The sequence below is a fragment of the Canis lupus genome, chromosome 16, assembly GCF_048164855.1.
Source record: "Canis lupus baileyi chromosome 16, mCanLup2.hap1, whole genome shotgun sequence".
NCBI lineage: Eukaryota > Metazoa > Chordata > Mammalia > Carnivora > Canidae > Canis > Canis lupus.
The window spans coordinates 36,748,230-36,776,073 of record NC_132853.1 but is presented as its reverse complement, the minus strand read 5'-3'; the positions used below and the strand labels follow the sequence as shown (position 1 = coordinate 36,776,073).

The 27,844-nt window shown below is 41.4% G+C and overlaps 1 protein-coding gene across 5 annotated transcripts; it reads right to left on the bottom strand.

Annotated features, from left to right (window-relative positions):
* Positions 1 to 468: 468 nt before the first annotated feature.
* Positions 469 to 21,283, bottom strand: CBX1 (chromobox 1). Of its 5 annotated transcripts, none has more exons than XM_072780272.1 (5): positions 20,201 to 20,432; positions 5,780 to 5,956; positions 5,118 to 5,295; positions 4,229 to 4,323; positions 469 to 1,977 (listed from the first exon to the last, which is right to left on the bottom strand). In XM_072780272.1, exons 2-5 carry the CDS (start codon positions 5,917 to 5,919, stop codon positions 1,833 to 1,835), a joined length of 558 nt encoding a protein of 185 aa, XP_072636373.1. In that variant the 5' UTR covers positions 5,920 to 5,956; positions 20,201 to 20,432; the 3' UTR covers positions 469 to 1,832. The 5 variants fall into 5 exon arrangements, with proteins under 5 accessions (XP_072636373.1, XP_072636372.1, XP_072636370.1 ...); XM_072780271.1 differs by lacking the exons at positions 469 to 1,977; positions 20,201 to 20,432 and adding exons at positions 1,990 to 2,499; positions 21,260 to 21,283; XM_072780269.1 differs by lacking the exon at positions 469 to 1,977 and adding an exon at positions 1,990 to 2,499 and having other exon boundaries at positions 20,117 to 20,428.
* Between the last annotated feature and the right edge of the window lie 6,561 nt (positions 21,284 to 27,844).

Here is a 27,844-nt window from a genome sequence, read left to right as displayed (position 1 = left end):
AAATAAATAAATAAGCAAACTTTGAGCAATATGAAGGCAGAATGATGTGACAAGTTTTATAATCTCTATAGCAATTATAGACGTTCAATAAATATTTACTACATAATGAGACCACTCAAAGATTCAGGCCAGGCATTAGATTTTCAAACCTACAGTGTTCAAGAAATTAAACCTTCCTTGGGATGCCTGAGTGGCTCAGCGGTTGAGCGTCTGCCTTCAGCTAGGATCGTGATCCTGGAGTCCTGGGATCGAGTCCCACATCGGGCTCCCTGCATGGAGCCTGCTTCTCCCTCTGCCTCTGTCTCTCTCTGTCTCATGAACAAATATAAATAAAATCTTAAAAAAAAAAATTAAAAAAAAAAATCAAACCGTCCAACTGTAGAAGTTGTTTCCTTATAAGCTGAACCAAAAGGTAATCAAAGGCAGGGAGGGTTTTTGGTAATACTTAATCAAGACAGAAATCAAGGATTATAAATCTATAGTTTTATTAAGACAAAACTGACAAATGTGGTATGAAGTTTACATTTAAACAAAGTTTTCACAGAAACCTAACACATGCCTAAAAAGATTTTACAATGGAGTTCTAGAATGCAGGTCTAGACGATGTCAAGAACTGATGGATCTCATGATTCAAGACAGCATTTTGGGTATTAGTTCTTAGGATTAAAAAATTTTTTTGTTTTGTTTTGTGTTTTAAAGTGAACCACTGCCCCAGTATGAAAGTTTAATCTTCTCCTGAGACCAGGGCTTTTGAAGTCATTCAACTCTTGAAGTGATTCAATGAACTTGTGCTGTCAGTGATTGAACCCTGCCACCAATGATTTCAGGGTTCAAAGTTCAAATAATAGGCTCCAAGAGTTTTCCACCCTAAGAGCATGGGCCCTTGTCTTTCTCTACTCTCCCACCTTCTATACCACCCTCTTCTCCTCCCCAAATACCTCAGCCAGTGGCTTGGATGGATAAGCTGATGTTTAAAACTTCATAGTTGGAAAAGAAAGGGTCTTCTTACCAATTTCAAGAATTAGCACCTCTATGACAGAACAATCTGCCTATGTATACGCTCCAATAAGACTTTCCCTCTTCAACCAGTTTCCATCCCCAAAATGGCAGCTTTGGTAACTTATTAACTGGCTTAGTCCTTTGTTGGGAATAGCATTAAGCTCAGGCAGGGAACACCTTGGCTTTAAGTTTCAGGCATTCACAGCTTTTAAACAGTCTCTCACAGTCCTCATTTAGGTTGCCAATGACATTTTTTGAAAAGATAAAATATTCTGGACACAGAACCAAATCACCACAAGTTTGTTCTTTCCATTGTTTCACCATTTTCCCAATCAGGCCCCAAATTTTAACAAAAATGATCCTACCCATCTCCGTTCCTTCCCACCCCCAACCCTCCCACCCCCAAATGATACACCAGAAATAGCCAAAAACTACACACATGCTACGCTGTAAAAATGCAGAGTTAACACTATTGGGAAGAAGGCTGTGGGTTGTGGAGATGCACTTTGAAGATCTACAGTATCTTTTGCTCTCCCACACACCCATTCTGCAAGTTCTGTCCTTCATGGAAGGCCCTTTGCCTTTCTCAGCAAAGTACAGAATGGGTGGCCTTGCAATACTTCTCTTCCTTCCCCTCCACTGGGATGGGTGTGCAAACTACACAGCATGGAAAGGCTTTAAAGCACTTGGGCTGCTGTAGGGCACAGAAACGATACTGGCTCTTCAAAGGACATCTTCTCAAGCCACCTCTACGGTGTCAAGACGAGTAGAACTCCTTCCCTCCCCACTTGAAACCCACAGTCAGATGTGACAGGGGCAGGTACTCAGGACAGTTAATTCTTGTCATCTTTTTTGTCATCATCCTCCGAGGGGTAAGAATGCCACGTCAGCCTTTCCTCATAGAAGGATATGACCACCTGTGGGCACTTGACATTGGCTTCCTTGGCAGGGACTAGGTCAGCCTCATCAGAATTTTTCCTGCAGAACAAAGCAGAGAGACCCTGAGACCAGGTGCTAGTGGTCTCCTAACCTGGATTACACAAGGGATAGGGCGATAACATGGCCTACACAGCATTTAGTCAAGTGACATCCTCAGAGGTCTTCTGTTGAAAATCCTCTCTGGTATCTTTGTTAAGCTCAGTCACTTAACTCAATCTATCACATGTGAACCTCTGGCAAGGCCAGGAAAAAACAAAAACAAAAACAAACATGACTCTCAGATTCTTGGAGGGCAGAAGAAAGGCTACCATACTCATCCAAAAGCCAAGCTCCCAAGAGCCCATGGAGAGATCTTGGCTTTGTAGTAGAATTTTGGATAGTAATTGATTTTATACCAATAGTAAGATTTAATACCAATAATAAGATTTAATACCATTGGCTCTAGCCAATGCAGGTGGACACATTCTCATTGACTCATAATTACACTGTTTAACATTACCAAATGCCATGCTCACACAGATATTCCACAACTCCCAGGTGCTTTGAAATGGTGCTTCAACACTGGGAAGTAGAAAATAAGGGACTGTTACATAATTCTCTATATTTTCCTGAATTTTAAAAAATGGTCTCAAAATTTGAAAATCACATACATATTACAAAGGACTTAGGAGTAAGGTCACTAGGAATCTCCTAGATGAGAGTAGCAGCATTAAGGCAGGTAGCAGTTATATGATGGGATCCAATGAGGCACCACCCAAAACTTCTAGAACTCAGAAACAGATAAACCAAAGCCAGAGAGCACAAGGAACCAGGATTGACTAAACTGGTAAGGTATGTTTCTGAACAACAGACTGAAGAGAATGGGAGGGAAAAGGAGTCTAACAATATGGGAGCCTGAAGGAGGCTGCCCTTGTTGACAATTCAAACAATACTTTGAGGGAAGTTCAGTTATTTCATAACAAAGGAATATTTTCTATTTTGGTAATGGACAACTATTTCAACTCTTCCAGAAAATCATCTTAAAATGAACTAGGTTTTTCTAATCAACATCCAATCTTTTTATCTTAACTTGTAGAATTACATTCAGGTATAATCTTTAAAAATAGCAGTAATTCAACCAAAGAAGTGCAATCTTAAACAATATGGAGATAGTATAGTAACTCAGACTGATCACATGCAGACAGTGAAAATATATTCTAGTTGGATTGTAGCTCCTGGTATCAATCTCCCCCCACCACCCCAGATGCACACCTTAAAAATGAAAAATGAACTTTTCTCCTATAGGCTAGCAGTAAAGCAGCTAAAATGTCAGATTCAGTGAACATAGGAAACACAAAATAAGAAAACAAGAGTTTCACCTAATTGTGACATAAGCTTTCAGCAGTGTCAAAGTCAGGCCTCTCTGACCACCTTCTAAGCAAGAGGAATTAGTATAGACAGGAATTTAAGAGAAGATTCTAGACTGACAAAAGGACAAAATCCTTAAAATTCTGCCTTAACTGGTAAAGGCTTAGAATCATTCCCTCCTAATTTATATTTTAAGGACAATGTTTGAGACCTACCTGGGGGGGGAAAAAGCACAAACATTTTTCAACCAGCAAGAAAAAGAAAAGAAAGCCTTCCTTTTGGCGGAGAATAGGGATATTTTAGGGAATCTGGGGTTAATTAAAGTTCTTATCATTCTCAAGACAACTGTTTTCCTTAAGCTGTTTTGTGGAGTATTACTACCATTGGTATTCATACTTCTAATGGAAAAAAATAGCCTATTACTCTATGCTCTCAGTACAGTAAAGGGGACTTGCTGACCCCTACTGGCTGATCCTGGAATTACAGAATCTGCACAAATTGGAAAGGATCTAACAATCAAAGACAAAGGAAGAGCTACAGAAATTCTTAAATAACCCTGAGAAGTTAACAGAACTTCTGATCCTGGGGCCAGCCCAATTTTTATTAAGGAGGTTGTACAAGGGGAAGGTGGTTCAATCACATTTCATTCCCAACCCCTTCATTCACAGAAGTGAAATGTGATCCTTCCCTGTACCTTCTCCATCCTGGATTTTCTCCCACCTCCTAATAAATGGGGCAAAGATCTGAGAATCCTAAGGGCCCCTACCTGTAACTCATGAGTCCAGGCTGGCAGTCAGGCCGAGGGTCACTATCGAAGGACTATGCCATCTTAAAGATTTCACACTTGGGCGACTGGAATTTCGAAGATCCAGCTCTTTTCCTCTGGCATGGAACAGATGGGGAGAAGAAAAAAACCACCACACAGGGCCACCAGCAGACTCACCATTTCATCAGGAACATGAGTTCTCCACTGGAGTCTGTAGCTCCAATAATCCGCTCTGGTTCCAAACCCCGGGCAAAGCCTCGTGGCTTTTCTGACTGTAAAAATCAGATGGATGCAACAAATTTAATTATGTGGGACTGTTATCCAGACTAGAGTCACTCCTGCTCCTCTGATTAATATAATCACATTCTTGTCAGTATTTCATCAATACCTTGGCTCCAAGTCACAGGCCTTTATGCATCCTTCTGAGTGATTCTTCCATCAAGGTCTTGAGGTTTCCCCATATGTAAAAAGGGACATACATCTCAAGCAAAATAAATTTTCACAACAGTTTCTTCACCCTCAGAAGATAACTTACTTTAAGGTACTGAATAAATATAGAGCTAACACCTGTAATGATTACAACACTGAAAACTATCTATAGGAATGAATTTATTTGCACTCATTATTATTCTTGAAACTTGGATAAAGTAGGGCAGCCCGAGTGGCTCGGCAGTTTAGCGCCTGCCTTCGGCCCGGGGTGTGATCCTGGAGGCCCGGGATCGAGTCCCACATCAGGCTCCCTGCATGGATCCTGCTTCTCCCTCTGCCTGTGTCTCTGCCTCTCTCTCTCTGTGTGTCCCTCATGAATAAATAAATAAAATCTTAAAAAAAAAAAAAAAAAAAAAAAAAAGGAAAGAAACTTGGATAAAGTATAGATTACATGGCTTCAGCAAAGTGAACCCCCAAACACTTTATAAGCATTAGCCTAAGATTCCAGAGGAAGGAGAGATGGGTGCTGAGGCCCAAGAAGCAGCAGAATAAAACTCCTTAAATTTAAAAATTAAAAGGCTTTTCAGCTTTGACAGCAGTAGGAATTCTGGGCTAGTAAAACTTGTTCTCCCCTTACCTCTTCTTTCTTCTTCTTTGGTTTGCTCTCTTCTCCCTTATCTTCAGAATCAGAGTCAGCTTTGCGTTTGCCTCCCTCTGATTTATCTGTCTCATGTGCTGTTTTCTGTGACTGTAGAAACTCGGCAATGAGATCAGGGCAATCCAGGTTCTCTTCTGGCTCCCACGTGTTATCCTCACTGAAACCAGAGGGCACAGTGAGTCACACTTTCCACTCAAAAGTTAGCACACTCATACTAAGGAGATGCACAGGATGACGAGAGCTGGTGTCCTTGGAAAAGAGGAGTTAATGATAATGAGTATCCAGATTTTGTCCAAGACCAAGAACTTGGTAACACTGAGATTTCTTGGGGCAGGGGGGTGGGCATCAGACTTTTTAATGTAAATTAAAAGCTTAGAAACTTGCCTTCTTCAAAGGAAAATTACTTTCTTTGCAAACTTGAATCAGTCTAAAGCTGCACATAAAACTGCTTCTCATAAATCACTGTCTTGCATTGTAGCACTTTGTACATGTGGACAGTTTTCCTCATTAGACTCTAAGCCATGAAGGCCAGGCCTGGGTCATACTACCCATCAGAGCACCCTAGGCCTTGCGCATTACTAGACTCCTGAGAAATAGTCAGTGACTAAATAGATAGATTTACCCAAGTTAATGAAACTTACTCTGAGAACCCCTTCCACTTTAGGAGGTACTCCACTTTGCCCTTTACCACTCGACGGTCAAGAACTTTTTCCACCACATATTCCTCTTCCTCCTCTTCTAGCACCTCCTCCACTTTCTTCTTGTTTTGTTTCTTCCCCATAGTGCCCGCCAGCTTTCTGGTCTAAAGGGTGACGCTGCTAAAGTGATAAAATAAAATAAAAAGGGCGTTAGGGCACATTTTTCTTGGTTAGGTGAATATTTGGATGGTTAGAAATCCAGGGACAGCTCTGACTTTAATGGTGTATGCTGCTTGTATTAGCTGTTCTGCCTATACAACTGCAGTATAAAATAAGGCTTTCTTTTTTTTTTTTTTTTAAATAAGGCTTTCTGATATATTAAGCTAGAAAGTTCATAAACAGTCCCAGCCAATCTCAACGCAAAACTTTATTCAGCTTCTTTATTGTTGTATCTCCACTTAAGAGTTTTATACCTATTCTAAGTTTAAAAAGTTCCCAATACCCCTCTTACTGTAAAGCATGTATCTAAAATATTAAATTGGGAGGCATGGGTGGATCAGTTAGTTAAGCATCCGACTCCTGGTTTCTGCTCAGGTTATAATCTTGGGGTCAGGAGGTCGAGCACTGTGCAAGGCTCTCCCTTCAGTGGGGAGTCTCCTTCTTTCCTTCCTTCTCTCCCCCTCTCCCTCTGCCCTTATCTCCTGCTCATGCTCTCCTAAAATAAATAAATAGGGGCAGCCCGGGTGGCTCAGCAGTTTAGTGCCTCCTTCAGCCCAGGGCCTGATCCTGGAGACCCAGGGTTGAGTCCCGCGTTGGGCTCCCTGCAAGGAGCCTGCTTCTCCCTCTGCCTCCCTCTCTCTCTCTCTCTCTCTGTGCGTGTGTCTCTCATGAATAAATAAAATCTTTAAAAATAACTAACTAAATAAATAAAATTGAAAGCAAGGCTCCTAAAAATAATGTACATACATCAGACTTATTTATATACATATAATCCTCTGATCTATACTTTCATATCACTAGACTTCAAATGTTAGTGTGAGGTAGCTTGTCTATTTATCAAACATCTGGTTTTTCTTTTGTATTTGCATATATAATACAACCCATTTCTTTGCATTCTTAAACACTTCTTCCTGAGTCTCAAAGCTCTTTTTGCAGTCTTTTCTGAACCAATGGTTTAAAATGTCAAAGTTTCTTATTAGTTTCTTATTCTACTTAGCTTATTTCTGAGGCAGGAAAATACTCAAAAATGCCAGAATGGGCAGCCCCGATGGCTCAGCGGTTTGGTGCCGCCTTCAGCCTGGGGTATGATCCTGGAGACCAGGGATCGAGTCCCACGTCAGGCTCCCTGCATAAGCCTGCTTCTCCCCCTGTGTCTCTGCCTCTCTCTCTGTGTGTGTCTGTCATGAATAAATAAAATAAAATCTTAAAAAAAAATGTAAAAATGCCAGAATGACCATGAAATCCTCTAAACTCAAGACACTGCAATAATTTGGAAAATGGCAGGCAAAAAAAATAGTTATCACAGATAATAGAACCTGAGCTTATTCTTTTGTAAAATACATCTTCAGGCTGGGTGACTTCTAGTGCTAAAATTCTAGTCCCCTATTAATCTATTTTTAGTCCTTCAAATACAACTCTTGACTGCTGGTAGACTTGAAGCCATTTGTTTACCAATTTGTGTCAGTAGGTGGCGCCATAAGATATCAATACAACAAAATTGAGCTTTAAAACTGGCCAAAAATCTACAAACTGGTAGGTCACAATTGCCCACAATGACATACAAAGAATTAAGGGTATGGCAGATAATCTAAGCCAAGAAAGTAGTTACTACGTCTGAAATTCAAGGCAATGCTGATTTGGGGTTAAACTGGATACTAGCATCCTCGGGAAAGGGAGTCTCACTCAGCCTAAAATAGAAACTCTTCTAAATATACTTTAAAACTGGCATGTACAGATAGAATATTTAAGTCCATATATAGACTATATAAAATATAACAAATTTTCATAAAAGTCGAATTCATCATTATGAAGCAGTTAAATTATCCGCAGAAGCTTTGGTTTTTCACTCTGAGATATTCCCATGTCTGCATATATGAGAAATGCTTACTTACTGAAACATTTACTTAACTACTAGAAAATCTAGACACTGCTGGATACTGGAGATTCAAGAGAATAAGAAATGGTTCCTGGCTTTCTGATGCTTAATGTCTGAAAAGAAAAAAAGCAGACACCACTTCCACTTAAAGCTGTTCTGAATTTTTACAGAGTGGCATAAAACAATGTTTTCTGGAGTGCTCCTAGTGTGGTCTAAGGCAACACCCAAGGCCCTGTATACAGAGGGGTTCAGAACACTCATCTGTTCTCAGATAAGAGGCATCTTTTTCAACACTCTTCCTCTCCACTTACATACTTAAGAATCTGCTTTGCTTTCCTTCCTCTCAACCTCTTTTAGAGAAAATTCCCTTTCTTTTTTTTTTTTTAATTTTTATTTATTTATGATAGTCACACACAGAGAGAGAGAGAGGCAGAGACACAGGCAGAGGGAGAAGCAGGCTCCATGCACCGGGAGCCCGATGTGGGATTCGATCCCGGGTCTCCAGGATCGCGCCCCGGGCCAAAGGCAGGCGCTAAACCGCTGCGCCACCCAGGGATCCCCCCTTTCTTCTTTTATTGTACAGACTAATCAGTAGATTGAATGTAACCTGGCTAATACTTGGCTAGCTAGCTTCATCGTACCTCTGCTTCAGAGGCTGTGTGTACTTCTTTCTGGAAGGAGATGCTTTCAGGTTTTCAGAATTCTGACTGCCATAGGACAAGTGTTATTTTATGAGGAAAGAAAAATTTAGTTTTCTGTTTGGATAAATGCAGTTGTGTTTCCTCCCCAGAAGAAGTGCTATCCCTTGCTTCTTTCCACTATGAGTTGAAGGAGTAAGCAGGATTCATCTTCAGTCTTTGGTTAATGTGTGGAGAAAAACAGATTACCTTTGATAACAAAGGGTACCACAACTCTCTATGTTAATTTGGACTTGGAAATTAGAAGATACTCCCTTTCTCAGTAGATGGAAGGTAAACAATGGGTTATAACAATCCAAAAATAGTTAACTGTTCCCTAATAATTCCTCTACCAAGTAATTAAATTTAAGAAAGTAAAGGCATTCTATCATTATGGCTTCAGAATTCAGAGCTATTTAAAGCCCTGTGTTATCTACATTAATAGCTGTTATTTGTCTTACAAAAAGAAACTGTGAATACTACCCACTGGATCCTGCTACTATGAAGGAAAAGGGTCAGGACAGCTTGTTTTGTCTCTAGCTACTGCAGGCCTCTGCTCCTGTAGCATTAGCCTGGTCCCAAGGAGGAAGAATCATAGAACAGAGTAAGAATGTATCCTTTAGGTTAAGAAAAAACACCCTGCCCCCCATGGGAAAATCTAAAGTGAGACCTCTTGATTTTCTTTACTCACTTATCTTTTCTTTTTAAAAGATTTTATTCATTCATTCATTCATTCATTCATTCATTCATTCATTCATTCATTCGAGGGGGGGGGCACAGACACAGGCAGAGGGAGAAGCAGGCTCCATGCAGGAAGCCCGACGTGGGACATGGGACTCGGGACTCGATCCCGGCTCTCCAGGATCACACCCTGGGCTGAAGGCAGCGCTAAACTGCTGAGCCACCTGGGCTGCCCACTGAACTCACTATCTTAAGATCAACTCAGAAAAGTGAAGAATGGGGGCACTTGGGTGGCTCAGTGGTTGAGTGTCTGCCTTCAGGCTCAGGTCGTGATCCCAAGGCCCTGGGATGGAGTCCGCATCAGGCTACCTACCCATAGGGAGCCTGCTTCTCCCTCTCCCTATCTCTGCCCCGACCTCCGCCTCTCATGAATAAATAAAATCTTAAAAAAAAAAACCCTGAAGAATTAGAAAACAGACTCCTTCTTCTCTCTGAGCTTTCATATCTGGCTTATGCCAGCATCTATCTAAGGTACTGGATTCTTTATACTGGAGATTCTCAGCCAGGCTTCTCAACTTGAGTTTTCCCTTTATAGGTAGTTCTTAGGGTCCTGAATAAGCTGTTTGTCAAAATCAGTAGATTAAAAATGCAATCTAGTCTTTCTATAGAATCTAGAACCTTCTGAGGAGCCAGGAGCCCCCTTAAATATTACAAGGAGACAATTCTCAGTTTCCAAATGGATTATTTCAAGAAAACCCCCCTTTCTCCAAATATGGCAGTCTCCAAATACTAGCAGGGACATCTAGAAGGACTCTTTTTCATTTTTTTTTTTAAGATTTATTTATTTATTCATGAGAGATACAGAGAGAGGCAGAGACACAGGCAGAGGGAGAAGCAGGCTCCATGCAGGGAGCCGGATGTGGGACCTGACCCTGGGACTCCAGGATCATGCCCTGGGCCCAAGGCAGGCGCCAAACCACTGAGCCACCCAGGGATCCTCTAGAAGGCTTCTCAATTGGAATTGCTTGGCAAGCCTCAAAGTAACTCAAATCAGCATAGTAGCAAAATGGAAAAATGCCTTTCATCAACAAAATCTGCCACTCCCTCCTAAACATCCTGGCAACCAAATTATGGCATCAAAAGTGCCATAATCACTGGTCAATCACTGTCAGAACACATCCCAAAGGTGTACACAAGTGGGAACAGTTCTGGATTAACTCAGAATTCTTAGTCCTTGGACAAATCTCCTTAAGGTTTATCCTGATGTTGCAGACAAAAAACCTAGTTACTCGAGCTGCTTTAACTTTTATCTAAATATTTACTAAGATAGGGAGCACCTAACTGGCTCAGTCAGTAAAGCGTGTGACTTGATCTCAGGGTTGGAAGTTTGAGCCCCACGTTGGGTGCAGAGAGGACTTAAATACATATACTGGGTCTGCCACATTTTAAGCTGCCTAGAAAAATACACTTGTATTAATTTTACAAATTTCAAAGTGCTACTGCACTGTTGTCTCATTTTATCCTTGAAACCATCCCATGAAATAAGCCACTCAGATGTTATCAACACCTCTTAGATAACAAAACAGATTTACACTCTATAAATCACCTAAGGTCACACAATTAACAAAGAGCATAGCACCTCAGTAAGGACACCTAGCGAGGCTGAGCTAATGGCCCTGATGCCAGAAAGTACTAGGAGGTAGCCACACACCTGTAGGGAGAGGAGACTTCCCTTCAGCCTGTATAAGGAAAGGATAGAGGTCTCTTTAAATGGATCCTCCCTACAATTTGTCATCAGTAAATAAGTAAGTGACTGATAATGATTTTCTTTCAGAAAAGACCTTGTAAGGTATGGCTGTTAAAAAAAAATTCTTAATTGGTTACTGGAATACAAAGGTATTCACTGTTAATTAAATCAGCAGGCAGTAGCAAAGCCTTGGTTGTTAGTGTCCCAGCAACTCTTTGGAGTCTTTTAAATCGACACAACCTAGACAGTGCAGAATTTTTTAAGTTAAATACCCACACCAAGTAGGCTGGAGAGAGTACTGAGAAAATGCCAATTTTAAGAAACCAAAGTTCATCTATAATGTCCCAATGAATCCAGAGACGGTGTAAATCTGAAGAGTCATGAACTCATAGTTCTTTCAAGAGATAAAAAAGCACTGTCTCAATTCTCCCCCACACTACCTCTACCAGGAGGTAAGATACTAGAAAATAGAGAGGAACAATGCTACTTGAAAGTAGAAGGCGGTACAGTATCAGATACAAGATAAAGGCATTTTTGTTTTGTTTTTGAGGAGCTGGTACTGATAGATTTCTTGCCAGTTTGGAAGATCAAATTCCAGATGTCAGGACAAGGTAACAACCACAGACCTCTGAAACCAAAGCAGTAGGCCTTTTAGCTAAATGTCATGAAGAAGCATTTAGAATGTTGACCTGGTGAGGTGACCATCTTTACTAAGAAAGAATTCACAGAGAAGCAGACCTTGAGTACAGAGCTTTTACCTATAGGAGAATCAGAATCGCCTATGGATGGAGTTTATAAATATGGACACCCAGATCCAATGACATACAAAGTACGGTGTGCATTGTATTAAAGAAATACTGTTTTTCTATATGTAATATAATACATGTATTCATATTCAATTAAAAAATATTTAATTTAGGAAATCAAAGTTCCTTGGCCCAAAACCTGTCAAAGCCTGTTTGTTTTCGTTCTTCTATACATAAACTAACACAGATAAACATTAAGTGAAAATAGATTATTACAGTTCTACAACTTGCCTTTTTTTTTTTTTTAAGATTTTATTTATTTATTCATGATAGAGAGAGAGAGGCAGAAACACAGGCAGAGGGAGAAGCAGGCTCCACGCAGGGAGCCCGAAGTGGTACTCGATCCTAGGTCCCCAGAATCACGCCGTGGACTGAAGGTGGCGCTAAACCACTGAGCCACCGGGGCTGCCCTACAACTTGCCTTTTTATGGAATATAGTATATATCTCTGATGCCGTTCCATAGAGATTTCCATTCATAACAGGCTGCATAGTATTCCGTATTGCTAGGACATATACTCTAACCATACACCTAGTGATGAAAATTTGGGTTGTTTCCAATTTTCTATTATTACAAACAATGTTGCTTCGACCATGGCATCTCACCTTTAAAGCTCTTTAGGTGATTTGTGTGATTCTTGATCTTAGGGTCATGAGTTTGAGCCCCACACTGGACATACAGTTTACTTAAAAATAAATAAATAATTATATAAATTTTAAAACTGCTTAGGTGATTTGATGGATATCCTTGGAAAAAAAACTCATTGTTAAAAGGGGACCGGCAGAAACGACATTCCTTAAGTGAAATTACATACATTATTACAGACATAAATCAATTCTCAGAGTTAGCTAAAAGACAGGTAAACAGGGCAGCCCCGGTGGCGGAGCGGTTTGGCGCCGCCTGCAGCCTGGGGTATGATCCTGGAGGCCGGGGATTGAGTCCCACATCAGGCTCCCTGCATGGAGCCTGCTTCTCCCTCTGCCTGTGTCTCTGCCTCTCTCTCTGTGTCTATGAATAAATAAATAAAATCTTAAAAAAAAAAGACAGGTAAACATTTTACTTTCTTCATAGAATTGAGAATAAGGTTGGAGCATAAACTAATGCTCTTGAAAACAAAACAAAAAAAAATTTTAAGATTTTATTTATCCATGAAAGACACACAGAGAGAGAGAGAAAGGCAGAGACACTGGCAGAGGGAGAAGCAGGCTCCCCGCAAGGAGCCCGATGTGGGACTTGATCCTGCGTCCCCAGGATCACACCCTGGGCTGCAGGGGGCGCTAAACCGCTGCGCCACCGGGGCTGCCCACAAAAATCTTCTTATATCACATTTAGTATTATTCAATCTAGACCTTTTCTGCACTAGCAATGCAATTGGAAGAGCACTGCTTGATCTTCATAGTTCCTTTCACCAGAAGAAAGTTAGTATGAGGACAAGATGGTATCTTTCCTGTCCCTGCCTCTCAAAACAAATTTATGCCTATAAGCAGTTCTATACATTTAAATACTAAATACCTATTTCCTAATAAGTAAAACAGGTGTAATAACCCTCATGGGATTCCGGAGGTGAACTTTTATGACCTTCTGATATTAACTACCTATTTACATATTTGTAATATGTCTTATTTCATTATATTATTTACTGCTTTAAGCTTAAATATAGCTTTCTGAAGCCCAATGCATTAAAAACTCATTAAGAAAACAGCACTTCCACACTGTGTGTATGGCTGTTTTTAAAATCAGAGAGCAGGTCCAGAACACATTCAAGAGGGATCCAGGTCTGGCTATTATGAAGGAACCAATAATTATGAAACAGAGAAAACAAGATCTCACTTCTAGATGACCAAGACAGAAGAGCTGCCAGAAACTGAAAAAAAATCACACTTCATATATCTTAAGTGTAGGAATTTCTTGTGCTTTTCTTTTTATCTAACCCGCACAGGAAAATAAAGTAAAAATGCTCTTGTAGTTACTGGCAAAAGGAATATAACTTCCTATGAAGAAAGATAAAATAGGCGAGAAAGGAGGTAAATTCTGAATACATTGGAAAATTTCAACAAAATGGTTTATTTGTGAAAAGAAGTTTAAGATTTCTAAAGATCAGGGACGCCTGGGTGGCTGGCTCAGTGGTTGAGTGTGTCTGCCTTTGGCTGAGGGCGTGATCCTGGAGTCCCAGGATCCAGTCCTACACAGGGCTCCCTGCATGGAGCCTGCTTCTCCCTCTGCCTATGTCTCTGCCTCTCTCCGTGTCTCTCATGAATAAAAAAATTAAATCTAAAAGAAAAAAAAAAGATTTCTGAAGATCAGCATAAATACCAAAAATCAGTTTTAATGATCTAAACAGTAAAGCTCTATAACAAGCTTCAGAAGTTGTGATTTCAAGCTCAGCTTTTACATATTAACTTTTTTAAAAAACCAATGAAATGAACAATGGTCTAAGAATTCATAATGTGTTTACTGAGTTCAAGACAAAAAGGACAACCATCCTTGATTTCTCTCCACTCATCCTGCATATCTAGCCTCTTCCTAAGTCCTACTAAGTTTGTATTATAAATATCTTTCTTGTTTGTTTTGGTAAATATCTTTCAATTCATACATTTTTCTAGGCCTACTACTTCCATCCTATTGCAAGCTAACATCATCTCTTGTCTGGATCACTCCTAATTCAATGCATTCTCAATACCAGGCACTCATTTAAAATGCAGATCTCTTCACAGCATTATCTGTGGGCATCTGAGCTGAAGACCACCACACCTAACGTTTCATTCACAATTACCTTGTCCTTTGACCCATTCTTTCACTTGAACACTTCCCTTACCTAAAATGTCATGGCCAGAAGCCTCCCTGAGGCCCCAGGGTTTAGGTTAGGTTAATTCTTCCAATGAACTCTGTCGTACAGTATTCATCATTTAACAATTATCTCTTGGGTACCTATTCTGTGTAAGGTGCTAGACAAAAATCCCTGGTCTCCTAGAATTTATATTCTAATGTGGATGAGTGAGCATGAGTGGGAGTATGTGCATGCATACATGTGCAGGCAGAGCGAACACAGACAATAAGCAAGAAAGTATTAGTTATAAATGCTATAAATATAAAGTAAGTATCGTTAGATTTAAGTAAGTTTATACAGAATCCAAATGACAAGGAGACAACTCAGCAAAAATCAGAACAACACACCAAGTTTAGGGAATAGCTGGTCCAAAGTCCTACTGAAGCGAGGAGAGCTTGCTCTTATCTGAAGAACAGAAATGTGGCCAGGTAGAAATCACGAAGACTGAAAGAGGAGCCGGTAAGGACCAGATGATAATTATTATGCATACCACTTCCCATGTTACTCCTCCTTTCATCTAGCTCCTTTTTCCATTCCTTATTTTCCTTCTGCCTCTTTTGCCTCCAGCTTAGGTTTAAGACCTAGGCATTCATAACTATAAAAGTTTATAACTACAGCTCCTCCAGCGTTTAATATTATCTATTAAAAAATACAGGGTAGGGATCCCTGGGTGGCGCAGCGGTTTGGCGCCTGCCTTTGGCCCAGGGCGGGATCCTGGAGACCCAGGATCGAATCCCACATCGGGTCCCGGTGCATGGAGCCTGCTTCTCCCTCTGCCTGTGTCTCTGACTCTCTCTCTCTCTGTGTGACTATCATAAATAAATAAAAAAATGTAAAAAAAAAAAAAAAAAAAAAATACAGGGTGACCAACTCACTCTGGCGAAAAAAGCAGAGAGTCAATTCCACATTGCAGGGAGGGACCCTCTCAGACCCAGGCAAATGGAGCTGTTTGTTTAGGCCAGTGGGATATGCAGCCACACAAGCAGCACAGGCTTTTGAGAATCCCTTAATGGTAAGTAATAACAACATAATGATAACAACTAAAATTTACTGAATACTTAAAACTTAATGCATATAAAGGCATTCAATCCTCATGGCAACTCTATTAGACCCATTTCATAAATGAGAAAACTAAGGCTTATGAAGCAAAGAAAATTTCCCAAAGCCCCCAGAGCCAGGACTGAAATATAAAATATACAAAACAATGCAAGTTGAACTTTATTTCACTAAGATAAATGGTAAGAGTATATAATAATTAGCAAAAGAAACATTAGCAAGAATAAGCAACCACAAAAGCACTACAGAGGCTCAGAAGAATAAATGGCTAGGGTGATTAGGAAAGGTTTTGAAAAGTTGGGATTGAAGCCAGGCTCCAACAGCATTTGAAAAGGTGGATTGAGTAGGGCAATTTGGCCCAAGGAACTGTTGTGAACAAAAGCAATGAGGCACGTCTGAGGTAGATGGTGTGTAAACTAGTTTGGGCGGAGTAGACTGAATAGGAAAATGGTAGGTAACTGCTAAAAAATTTTCTACAAGATCCCTCTCCTCCTTAAAACAAAGATCAAACTCCTCAGCGTGACATCTAACACCCTTTGGTTCCAACCATTTCATACTTCTACTCCCTCACAAAACCTACAGTCCTGTTAAAACTATAACCTGAACATATCTTGCACATTTCCTCCATGCAAGGCTTTGTTCATTATTAAGAAGGGCACCTGTCCAACACCAGCAGCCAAGATCCTACCCATCCTTCAAGACCGAACTTAAATGCTACTTCTTCCATGAAGTCTACCCAACCTAGCCAAGTATTATTTCTCTTTTCCTTGCGGTTCTTCAAGCATTTTGTTTCTATTTTTACTCTTAATTAAAGGCAGGCCTGAGCCCTGTGTAATGTGTAGAACCTTGTATGGGCAGTTGGATGGATGTCTGACTCCAAAAATCAGGGAAAAGATGTCCAAAGCTGTCAGCGTTTTAGGGAATGATCAGTGAGGAATCTGATCAGCAAGCCCAAAATCGTAAATATGCAGTACACCTTTGCTGAAGCATTAGCAACTATGTACCAGTCATCAAAAGGCAGGTGAAGACATGTGTGATATATACTCAATGTGTAGTCTTCCTGACTCATGCTTCTAAACTGCTGTTAGTCTGTTTGTTAACCATGGCTGTTTGGGAGGCAAATGCTTTCCAGATGGAAAACTTTACTGAGTAGAAAACAAGAACTCATGCCACATACCCAGTAAGCAGGAGTTTCATTTTTAAAGGAATACCTGCTCCTGAATTTCAGGACCTAGGACTAGAATACTGATGTGTTAATAAAATGAGAATTTTATCTGAGATGTGTCCAGAAACTTGGCTAACTCCTTTCAGTATGCTCATGTGGATGAAACTATACACACAGCTTTCAGTTGAGAGGCCACAGGGATGGACAAATATTAGTAGGACACAGTGATAACCTGAAGCAAGTCTTTTAGTTTAAGACGAAATAAAAATGATTAGAAAGCTAGGCCAGAAGTATGGCTAAGTTGGAATTAAAAGCAGAGATCAAAGCATTCACAGATAACAAGACAAAACCAGATTATTGACACTAACCTTCATACCACAGTTCGGGTAGGCCCTCAACGTGTTAGCTATTATTAAAGAGAAAGGCACAATTTCACAGACAAATTAGGTAGCCCCTTCTTGGTCAGTAAACCATAAAAGCTAAAGGCAGGAATGAATTAATACAAGTTAGTCAATTCATATAACGACATGATCTGAATTTTGTTCATATTTGGGTAACTTCTCCAATTAACTTTGGACAGTCTATTCAATTTTTCAGTAGACACCACTATCTGGAAATACCATTTATTTAACCCTATACATAGAACCCAAAAGATTTTTCAAGATACTTTTATTTATTTTTTTTTAAGATTTTATTTATTTATTCATGAGAGACACAGAGAGAGAGGCAGAGACACAGGCAGGGGGAGAAGCAGGCTCCATGCAGGGAGCCCGATGTGGGACTCGATCCCGGGACTCCAGGATCATGCCCCGAGCCAAAGGCAAACGCTCAACCCCTGAGCCACCCAGGTGTCCCTCAAGATACTTTTAAAACAAGATATTCAAACTATAGCTTGCTATTGAAACCCAGAACCTGGAGCCTCTCGTCTTTGCCTAAGGTATTTAAAATTGTTACTTGCACAATCTACAGACCAAGATGAGTATATTAAAAACTGAGGCTAGGACAAGCATGACAAGGACAACAGTTATACTCTACCCAATGTCATTGATCAAAGACAGGAAAACTAGTTATTTAAGTGCATATTAACTCCTTCCGCTAGCACATGGAATTCTAAGAAAGGATCTAAAAGCCATATCCATTCATTCAACAATATGAATGACCTACCATGTGCCAGACATTTAGAAGAACAAGAGGTATAGCCCCATCTTATGTGAGTTCATATGCTAGCCATTAGCATTTTGTTCCAAAAACTCTTTGGGGAAATAACCCATGAAATGAAAATCAAGCCTAACGTACAATCTGGTGGTATCTGTTATACCACCAGAGATAGTACATAAAGAAGATGAGATTCTGAGGGAGAAACTACTAGAAAATGTCAAAAATGCATCAGTTCTCTTTTTTAAATGGCATGAACTCAAAAAGAAACATTCTTCTAGTCCTTAAAATGGGCACAGAATATAATGGTTGCTTTTTAACTTTATTTTTTTAAGTTTATTTTTAAGTAATCTCTACACTCAACATAGGGCTTGAACTCAGGACCCAGAGATTAAGAATAACATGCTCTTCTGACTGAGCCACCTAGGCACTTCAGTACAATGGTTGCTTCTTTTCAGATATTTGGTTAGAAAATTATCAGTATCCCGCAGTCAAAAACGCAGAAGGCTAGGGTATCCTTACTTGGTCCCTTTCAATCACGAAGCTAGAAGCAACAGGCTACACGCACTATTTACATCTTTAATGAAAAAACTTAGGCTACAGCAGCCAAAGAAGAATAACAGCACCAAAGGGAAAACTGGAAATGAATGAAGATCCTGAACCCCCGCTAAAGCTTTATTAAGGTGTGACCAGTTCCAAGTTCCAACGGGTTTCCCACTCAATCATACCACTTACAATATAAATGCCTGTAAGCACCTAGGGAGGAACACAGGCACTAATTTCCCAATTGTATTCATGTTTCCATTCCAAACTTTGGACCTTTTCAGAGCTATTCCAAACTGCCAACACGATTCTTAATACAACTGAGGAGGCGATCTTAACCCTGGCCAGAGTTTTCCAGTATCACTGATCTTTTTGTAAACTCCACCTCAATGGAGTTAAACCAATTCAAGTCTGCATATAAGGCCATCCATGAAAAACCTTCATCTGAAGCTTTGAAGAAGTACTGCTCATTCCCGTATTCAAATTTTGTAACAACAAAGAAAGGCTAGCTTAAAAAAGAAAGAAAGAAAGAAAGAAAGAAAGAAAGAAAGAAAGAAAGAAAGACAAAGCAAAGCAAAGCAAGAAAATCATAAGAGCCTAGGAAACAAATCTCACGATCTCACTAACTCTTCTTCTTTGTCTCCCCATTTCCCACATCATCTTACATATCTCTCACTAACTTAATTCCTTAAGTATGAACCCATCTACACGTTTCTACAATACCACTGTCTTTTGCGACCAGTGACGATCCCAGATAAAAACGTATGTAACTGTGAATCCAAGCAAGCGCTGCACTTGGGATTTTTTTTTTTTTTTTAACTCCCCGAAGGAATCAAAAGAGCTGAGGCAGTAGAAAACCTGGAAAGGGGGAAGAAATCTGGGTTTTTTGTCCTTTCTTCACACATTATTCTTACAGCCTCCCCACTGTGTGAGGACCCATCAGGAATCAAAGGCGGCCGGTTTTCCCCTTTCAACTCCTCACAGAAACACTCTCGGGGCCTCCGCCCTACTTACTCTCTCAGCTCCTCCCTCTCCAGATCCAACTCGGCACGTAACTGCCCCTTCCTCTCCTAGCCCCCTCTTCAGTTTATCCAACAGGTCTCCTCCCCGAGTAGCACACCTTGGACTGCCCAGCCCCCTCGAAGATGTCCTCGAAGTTACTTGTCCTTAGCCCGGCGAGCGGCAATTCCGCTGGCAGCCCCGGCCGGACCCCAAATTCTCAGGTGGCATTCGAAGCCAAGGGTCTCGCAGCCGTCAGCCCTCCCCTCGCCGTGTCCAAACATCAAGGCTGCCCAGCCTGTCCCCTCCCCGCTGTACTCAAGTGTCTTCCCCCAATCCGGCAGCCCACCCAACCTACGTAGCATTGTCTCGGTCCACCCAGGCCCCGAGGAGCGACCCGCCAGGGCTCGGCCCACCCCGAATCGTCTCGATCTCCTGCTCAGAGTACGCCGCCCGCCCCGCCCTCTCCATCCTTTTCGCGCCCGGCGCCCGACCCCCTGCAGCCGGCGGAGGGCCCCGTGCGGGAAGGGCGCGGGACCGGGTGCGCTCCCCGTTCCCACCCTCCGCTGCAAGCCCGCGCGGCCCCTCACCCAGGGCTCCCGCCGCTGCCGCCGCCGCCGCCGCCGCCGCCGCGCGCCTCCCCCCCGCGTCCCCGCCTCTAGCGGGCTCTTCACCTCAGAGCAGCGCCCAAGAGCCCGAGAGGAATCGGTGCCGCGCTAATGGCGCGTCGCGTCGGGCCGGCCGGGGGAGTGGCGCCCAGAAAAGCAACAAGCCGGTGGCCGCAGTCGAGCCCCTCACTGAAGCGGCGTACCGCAGGCCCCAGCCAACGGCCCTCCCCTCAGCCGAACAAAAGAGCCTCGCACTCGGCGCTGCCCGCCGCCCGCACCGCGCAGGCGCGGCGACCCTCCGCACAGCCGTATGGGATTCGGAGTCCCTCCCAGACTACAAGACCCGAAGTGCTGCGCGCGTCCTACGCCACCACGCGGAGTTGGCGAGGGGTTCGGGGAGTTTTAGTTTTTAAACTGCAAGCGCTGGAACGAGTGTAGTTTAGAATGCTGCAGCCTAGAGCATTAGAGCGTCTGGTTTCGCAAGTGACCCCCATGATGCTTGGTCCGAAAAATCAACCGTTTCTGGGCAGTAATTCACATCCTCGAAAGTTTTTAATCTGAATAGGTGTCTCACCAGAGTTTTGTTGACTTTCCAATAATCTCTGTAATCCTCAATTTCTGCCTCAAATTTGTGTAAGGCTCCTACTTCCCCTTGGGAGTCTTGCTTGCCTGACGCTTAGACTAGGTTAGGTTCCCCTGGTCGTTGTCATCGTGGCATCTTACCTTTTTCGAACTTACCTTTTTCGTTGGCTGTGCCAAGTGGAGAGCTTTAGTGCAGAGCCCGCTCATCCCCACCAGCACTCCTCACCCAGCCACCTCCCAAAACATGGAAAGAGGTGAAAACCACCTCTTGTTATTCTTCGAGACAAATGGTTTAGTTCTGATTTCAACTATATCGCTGTCCTCAAACCTATTCATACTGGAAATTCCGTCTCATGTCATTCCTCCACTTTATTGTCTTTAGTTGGTGTGTGCTGTTCCCTAAACTCCATAAAGGCAGAAATCTTGCCTCGTGTTGTTTACCACTCTATACCCAGTGCCCAGTATAGTCCCTGGCATACAGTTGTCAAGCAATAATTGTTGAATAAATGATTAAATGCATTAATGAAATGTTCATCTCCTTACCTAACGGAAAGTGGAGGTTATTAGCATTTTCTTCACATCAGATTTGTGAGTGTTTCTCTTTCTCTCTCCTTTACTCTTCTTTTTTTTTCTATCTGACCAGGAACTAAATAGAACTACCAGAACATGACTTTTTTTCTTTCTTATTTGAATATTCAAATAGCCTCCTAATCAGAGGTAAAGAAGAAAGCCAACCCAGTCTACTGTATTCCACGTCAGAGTATTTACGTTAACAGTTTTGCTGAGTCAGGCACTGTGCAGGGCTCTGGAGAATTGTGGTATAAGAAACCCAACCAAATAAAAGAGCCGTGAGAGCACAGAGAAGAGGACAATTCTTCCTGAGACATTTGGGTTTAATGTCCATGGAGAGTAAAAGTCCATCTACTCACTCCTTCCTAAAGTCTCCTATTTTGTTTTTATAACTGTAACGATGAGAAAATTAGTTCTAATAATATTAACTATTCCTTTTTTTTTTTTTTTTTTATTTACGATAGTCACAGAGAGAGAGAGAGAGAGAGAGAGAGAGAGGCAGAGAGAGAAGCAGGCTCCATGCACCGGGAGCCCGACGTGGGATTCGATCCCGGGTCTCCAGGATCGCGCCCTGGGCCAAAGGCAGGCGCCAAACCGCTGCGCCACCCAGGGATCCCAATATTAACTATTCCTATTAATGCTTACCTCAGCACTAGGAATCCTGTTAAGGCCTTGATTTAAAAATGTATATATTTATTGGGACCCCTGGGTGGCTCAGCAGTTTAGCGCCTGCCTTTGGCTCAGGGCGTTATCCCGGAGTCCCGGGATCAAGTTCCATATCAAGCTCCCGGCCTGGAGCCTGCTTCTCCCTCCGCCTATGTCTCTGCCTCTCTCTTTGTGTGTGTGTGTCCCTCATGAATAAATAAAAATAAAATCTTTAAAAATATATATTTATTTCAGAAAGAGAGAAAGATCACATGCACAAGCAGGGGGAGTGGCAGAGGAAGAAGGAGAAGCAGACAACTTACTGAGGAGGAAGCCCCGAGCCATCTCTGTCTCAGGACTCTAGGATCATGACTTGAGCAGAAGGCAGACGCCTAACCGACTGAGCCACCCAGGCGCCCCTGTTAAGGCCCTGATTAGTGTTTTTTAATCCTAAACAATGCTGGAAGTGGGAATTACTATTTCCATTTTACAGAAAAGACTCAGGTTGTGTAATGTGACCAATGACCTTCAGCAAGAAGGTGGTAGAACTGAAGTCTGATGTTATCTCTAACTTCCAAACCATAATTCTGCCCACATGAAATGCTACCATACCTAATTCCTCATAGTGAGCTGAATTCTGCTTTCCCATGTTGAATACCATTTCCTCCTAATTCTGGGTGTGTGGTTGCACACAGTTGTGTTCTATAAACCTAATTCCCCTTTCATATTATCCTTCTAGTATTGAAATTCAGCCCTTATGTTCCCCCAAGGTCTTCTCTCAGCTAAATGTCACAATTATCTTAAACCTACGTCATAGGAACACAGTTTCAGGTCTAGCACATATAGTTTGTTAGTAAATTCTGGGCTCTTTTTAAAAAGATTTTATTTATTTATTCATGAGAGACATAGAAGCAGAGACACAGGCAGAAGGAGAAGGAGGCTCCAGGCAGGGAGCCCGATGCTGACCGATCCTGATCCCTGGACCCTGGGACCACACCCTGAGCCAAAGGCAGATAGATGTCCAACCACTGAGCCACCCAGGAGTCCCAATTCTGGGCTCCTTATATGGGTATTTCAAGTAGAGGGAATCATTGCACAGATGCTTTACACCATTCTTGAATTACAGAAGTCAAAGTTCACCTTTTCTTTTCAGGTAGCAGAGCACCACTGGTTTATGCTAATCTGTAATCAACTCAGAGCTCTCTCTGTTAATAATTTATTCTGGAATTCTGTCAGGGATGAATGTCAAACTCTCAAGCCTAAAGTTCCTGCATACCAACATCTTTTTTGAAAATCTTTTAGGGGTAGTCCAGGAGGTTCAGCGGTTTAGCGCCGCCTTCAGCTCAGGGTGTGATCCTGGAGACCCAGGATCGAGTCCCACATCGAGTCCCACGTCGAGCTCCCTGCATGGAGCCTGCTTCTCTCTCTGCCTCTCTCTCTCTCTGTCTCTCATGAATAAATAAATAAAATATTTAAAAGAAAAAAAATAAAATAAAATATTTAAAAGAAAAAAATCTTTTAGGATCAAATGGGTTCAGTTCTTTTCTCTTCCCATGTTTTAAAACAAATTTATTAAACAATTTGAATGTAATCTAGATTTCTCGCTCAGTGGCCTATCTTGACCTTATTTTTTCAACGATGATTTCTAACACTTGATAATGGCGTCAATCTTTATCATACCTAAAATGCTTGTGCCTCTCTAGGCAGTTATCATTTTGCCTAGATGGTGCCATTTTAAGTTATTTAGGCCCTCAGAGTATCTTTACTACTTAGGGTAATGGCAGCTCAGTCAGAATCTTGCTCAAGACAAAATTTGAAGTCTACATTACTCATGTCCACAGGAAATGTGTCTCTCACATGAAGTTTCTAAAATCATAAGGAATGTGGGAAAGAGAGGAAGTTGGACACTGCAAAAAGGAACAAGGACTTGGAATCAGGCTGAACTGGATTCATTTGTCTCTACTTTTTGCCTTCTGTGTAACTTCAAACAAGCTCCTTAACCTCTCTGAGCTTCAACCAACATAAAAATCTGAAACATGGAAAGATTACTTAAGACCTGACTTGCAGCATTTCTGTGAGATGGATTGTAATGTATGAAGGCAATAACATATACTAGCACTTATAAACAGTAGCTATTTTAGGTACAGCAGATAGCTGCTTCTCATGTGATTTAAGGGGTGGGGGAAATACAGCACTTTTGAAATATTTTCTTCCCTGCTGTCTGAAATTCTTTGTTTCATTTCCCATTCCCCCCCAATTTTTAAAATGATGGTAAAATCTGCATAACAAAATTTACCATCTGAACCATTTTAAGTGTACGGTTTAGTGGAATTAAATGCATTCTAATGTTGTGCAACCATCACATCCATCTCTAGAATTCTTTTTATCTTGTAAAACTGAAACTCTATACCCATTAAACAAAAATTCTCCATTCCTCCTCCCCCTAGCCTCTGTCAGTTGTCTTTGCACTTTCTAAGATTTGGACTATCTAAGAATCTTATATAAGTGGGGTCACATAGTATTTGTCTTTTTGTGACTAGCTCATTTCATGTAGTATAATGTTTGCAAGATTCATGCATTGCGGCATGTATCAGAATTTCCTTTTTTTTTTTTTTTTTTGAGGCTGAAGAATATCCCATTGTACATATACACAGCGTTTTGCTTATCCATTCATCCACTGTTGGACCTTTGGGTTGCTTCTACATTTTAGCTATTATAAATAATGCTGCTCTGAACATGGGTGTACAAATATCTTTTTGAGACCCTGCTTTCAATTCTTCTGGGTGTTAAAAGACAAAATCCAACTAAGTAAATTTAAAGATTAAATTGGCTTCATTCAATCATTCATGAATTGGGCAGCATCCCATCTAGCAAATAGAAAGGAGCTCTAAAGAGCATACAAAATGGAAGGATTTAAAAAACAAAAACAAAAACAAAAACAAACAAACAAACAAAACCAAAATGGAAGGATTTTTTTTTTTAACCTCTACACCCAACATGGGGCTTGAATTCAAGAGTTGCATGCTCTACTGCCTAAAAATGGAAGGTTTTTAGAGACAGAAGGGGACAGGGACAAGAAAAATTGGATTATCTTTCTTTGGGAGTTGGAAGGGGTCTTTCAGGTAGATTATCCCACTAGTGCTGATAAGGTTACCTCACTAGACTGACCAGTTAAAATTACATTCCTGGGAGGGGCTGAAACAGCAATTAGTTTAGATTTTTAAGTCTTGGTTTGCTGACATGGGTTTAGCACTAGTGACTCCATGTTGGTTCCATTTTTCATTTAGCAGTTCTTCATTTTTTAAAATGATTTTATTTATTTATTCATGAGAGACACACACACAGAGAGAGAGAGAGAGAGAGAGAGAGGCAGAGACCTAGGCAGAGGTAGAAGCAGGCTCCATGTAGGGAGCCTGATGTGGGACTTGATCCTGGGACTCTGGGATCACACCCTGAGGCAAAGGCAGATGCTCAGCGCTCAAAGCCACCCAGGCGTCCCTGTTTAACAGTTCTTCAATTCCAGAAGTAGAATTGCTGGATCATATGTTAGTTCCATTTTTAATTTTTGAGGAACTGCCAAACTATATTACACAGCGGCTGTACTATTTTACATTCCCTCCAACCGTGAGCAGAGTTCCAATTGCTCTACATCCCCACAATACTTGTTTTTTGTTTCTTTGACAGTAGTTCTTTCCTAATGGGTGTGAGATTCTTTGTCTCATTTTGACTACTACTTGACATTCTATTGATAAAGATTTATTCATTTGGGATTGACAAGCCCTCTCTTTTAAAAGGCAAATATACTTAAGAGCTATCTTTCTTACCTCCCCCATCAGTTTGATTCTCACATGACTTCCTGGTAGTTATGGGACTGTAAAAACTACACTTCTCAAATCATGCACCTATAGCCCTGGCGTTGATTGATTTTCTCATGCAAAATGATAACTGCCTAGAGAGGTACTAGCATTTTAGGTATGATAAAGATTGAAGCCATTATCAAATTTAGAAATCATTGTTGAAAAAATAAGGTCAAGATAGGGCACTGAGTGAGAAATTTAGATTACATTCAAATTGTTTAATACATTTATTTAAAAACATTTGTTGAGAGGGTGCCTGTGTGGCTCCAACGGTTAAGCATCTGACTCTTGACTTTGGCTCAGGTCATGATCTGAGTCCTGAGATCAAGCCCCATTGTGTGGCTCTGCGCTGAGCGTGGAGCCTGCTTGAGATTCCGTATCTCCCTCTGCCTTCCTCCCTCCAGTCTGTACCTGTGCTCTCTCTTTCTCTCTCTCTCTCTCAAAACAAAACAAAACAAAACAAAACACACAACCCCCCCCCCCGCCAGAAAACCAAAACCAAAAAACGTACTGAATAATGTGTGAGGCAATGATGCTAAGCCCTTATATTATTTATAATATAAACTCCAGGAGGTCGTGGTGTTTTCCTGTTTGGCTCACAAATTTATTCATAATACCTAAAGCAGTACCCAGACCCATAGAAAGGGCTCAAGGAATATTGCTCTAGTGAGCATTTGCAGATATATTCTTTGGTTCTCCACATGTAGCCTACAGACTCTGGGAGTACCTGAGAGAGAGTTTCAGGGAGTCTGTAAGATCAAAACTATTTTTATGATAATATTAAGACACGATTTGCTCTTTTTCACTGTGTTTACATTTCACTGATGATGCAAAGGTAATGGTGGGTAAAATTGCTGGCACCTTAGTATGAATCAAGGCAGCGCAGCATCAACTGGTGCTAGAGTCATTGTCTTCTTCCCTACCACACCTATGCAATAAAATAATTAAGAAGTCACTTTTGGGGTGTCTGGCTGGCTCAGTCAGTAGAGCATGTGACTCTTGATCTCAGGATTGTGAATTCGAGCCCCATGTTGGATGTAAAGGTTACTTAAAAATAAATCTTAAAAATAAAGCCACTTCCACTTAACACTATCCTTTATGAAGCAGTACAAATTATTGATTGTGTGAAATCTCTCTTCTGGAGTTTATATATTTTATTTTATTACTTAATTTATTATTTTATTATTTATTTATTCACGAGAGACACACAGAGACAGGCAGAGACATAGAGGGAGAAGCAGGCTCTTTGCAGGGAGCCCGATGTGGGATTTCATCCCCAGATTGGGATCATGCCCTGAGCCAAAGGCAGATGAGCCCCCAGGCATCCTAGAACACCACTTTTCTCATCTAAGTACTAGCTAGAGTTGACTCTGCTTAGTTATGAGATCTGGGGTGTTCAAGATGGTATGGCTATGGACTTTAGAACACCATTTTTGGGGCAGCCCTGGTGGCGCAGCAGTTTAGGGCTGCCTGCAGCCCAGGGTGTGATACTGGAGGCCTGGGATCGAGTCCCAGGTCGGGCTCCTTACATGGAGCCTGCTTCTCCCTCTGCCTGTGTCTCTGCCTATCTGTGTGTGTGTGTGTGTGTGTGTGTGTGTGTTTCTCATGAATAAATAAATAAATATTTTTAAAAATTTTTAAAAAAAGAACACCAATTTTTGCTTGAAAGAATGACAGGGAAACTATGGCTATTCAGATTTGAATATTTGAATGGAACAAGCCTGACACTTCAAGGAAAATTGACTTATAGTATTTCTGTTAATGATAAAATTTGATCTTTCTTTTAAAAAATATTTTAAAAAATTTATTTATTTGGAGGTGAGAGAGCAAGAGAGAATGAGTGGGGTGGGGGTAGGGGCAGAGGGAGAGTGAAAAGCAGACTCTCCACAAACTGAGCAGGGAGCCCAATGTGGAGCTCCATCCCAGGACCCTGGATCATGACCCAAGCTGAAGTCAGATGCCTAACTGAGTCACTCAGGTGCCCCAAAATTTGAGCTTTCAAGAAAAAAATTGCAATTTTGGAAATGCATCTACCAAAGTCAGCTTGATAGCTTCC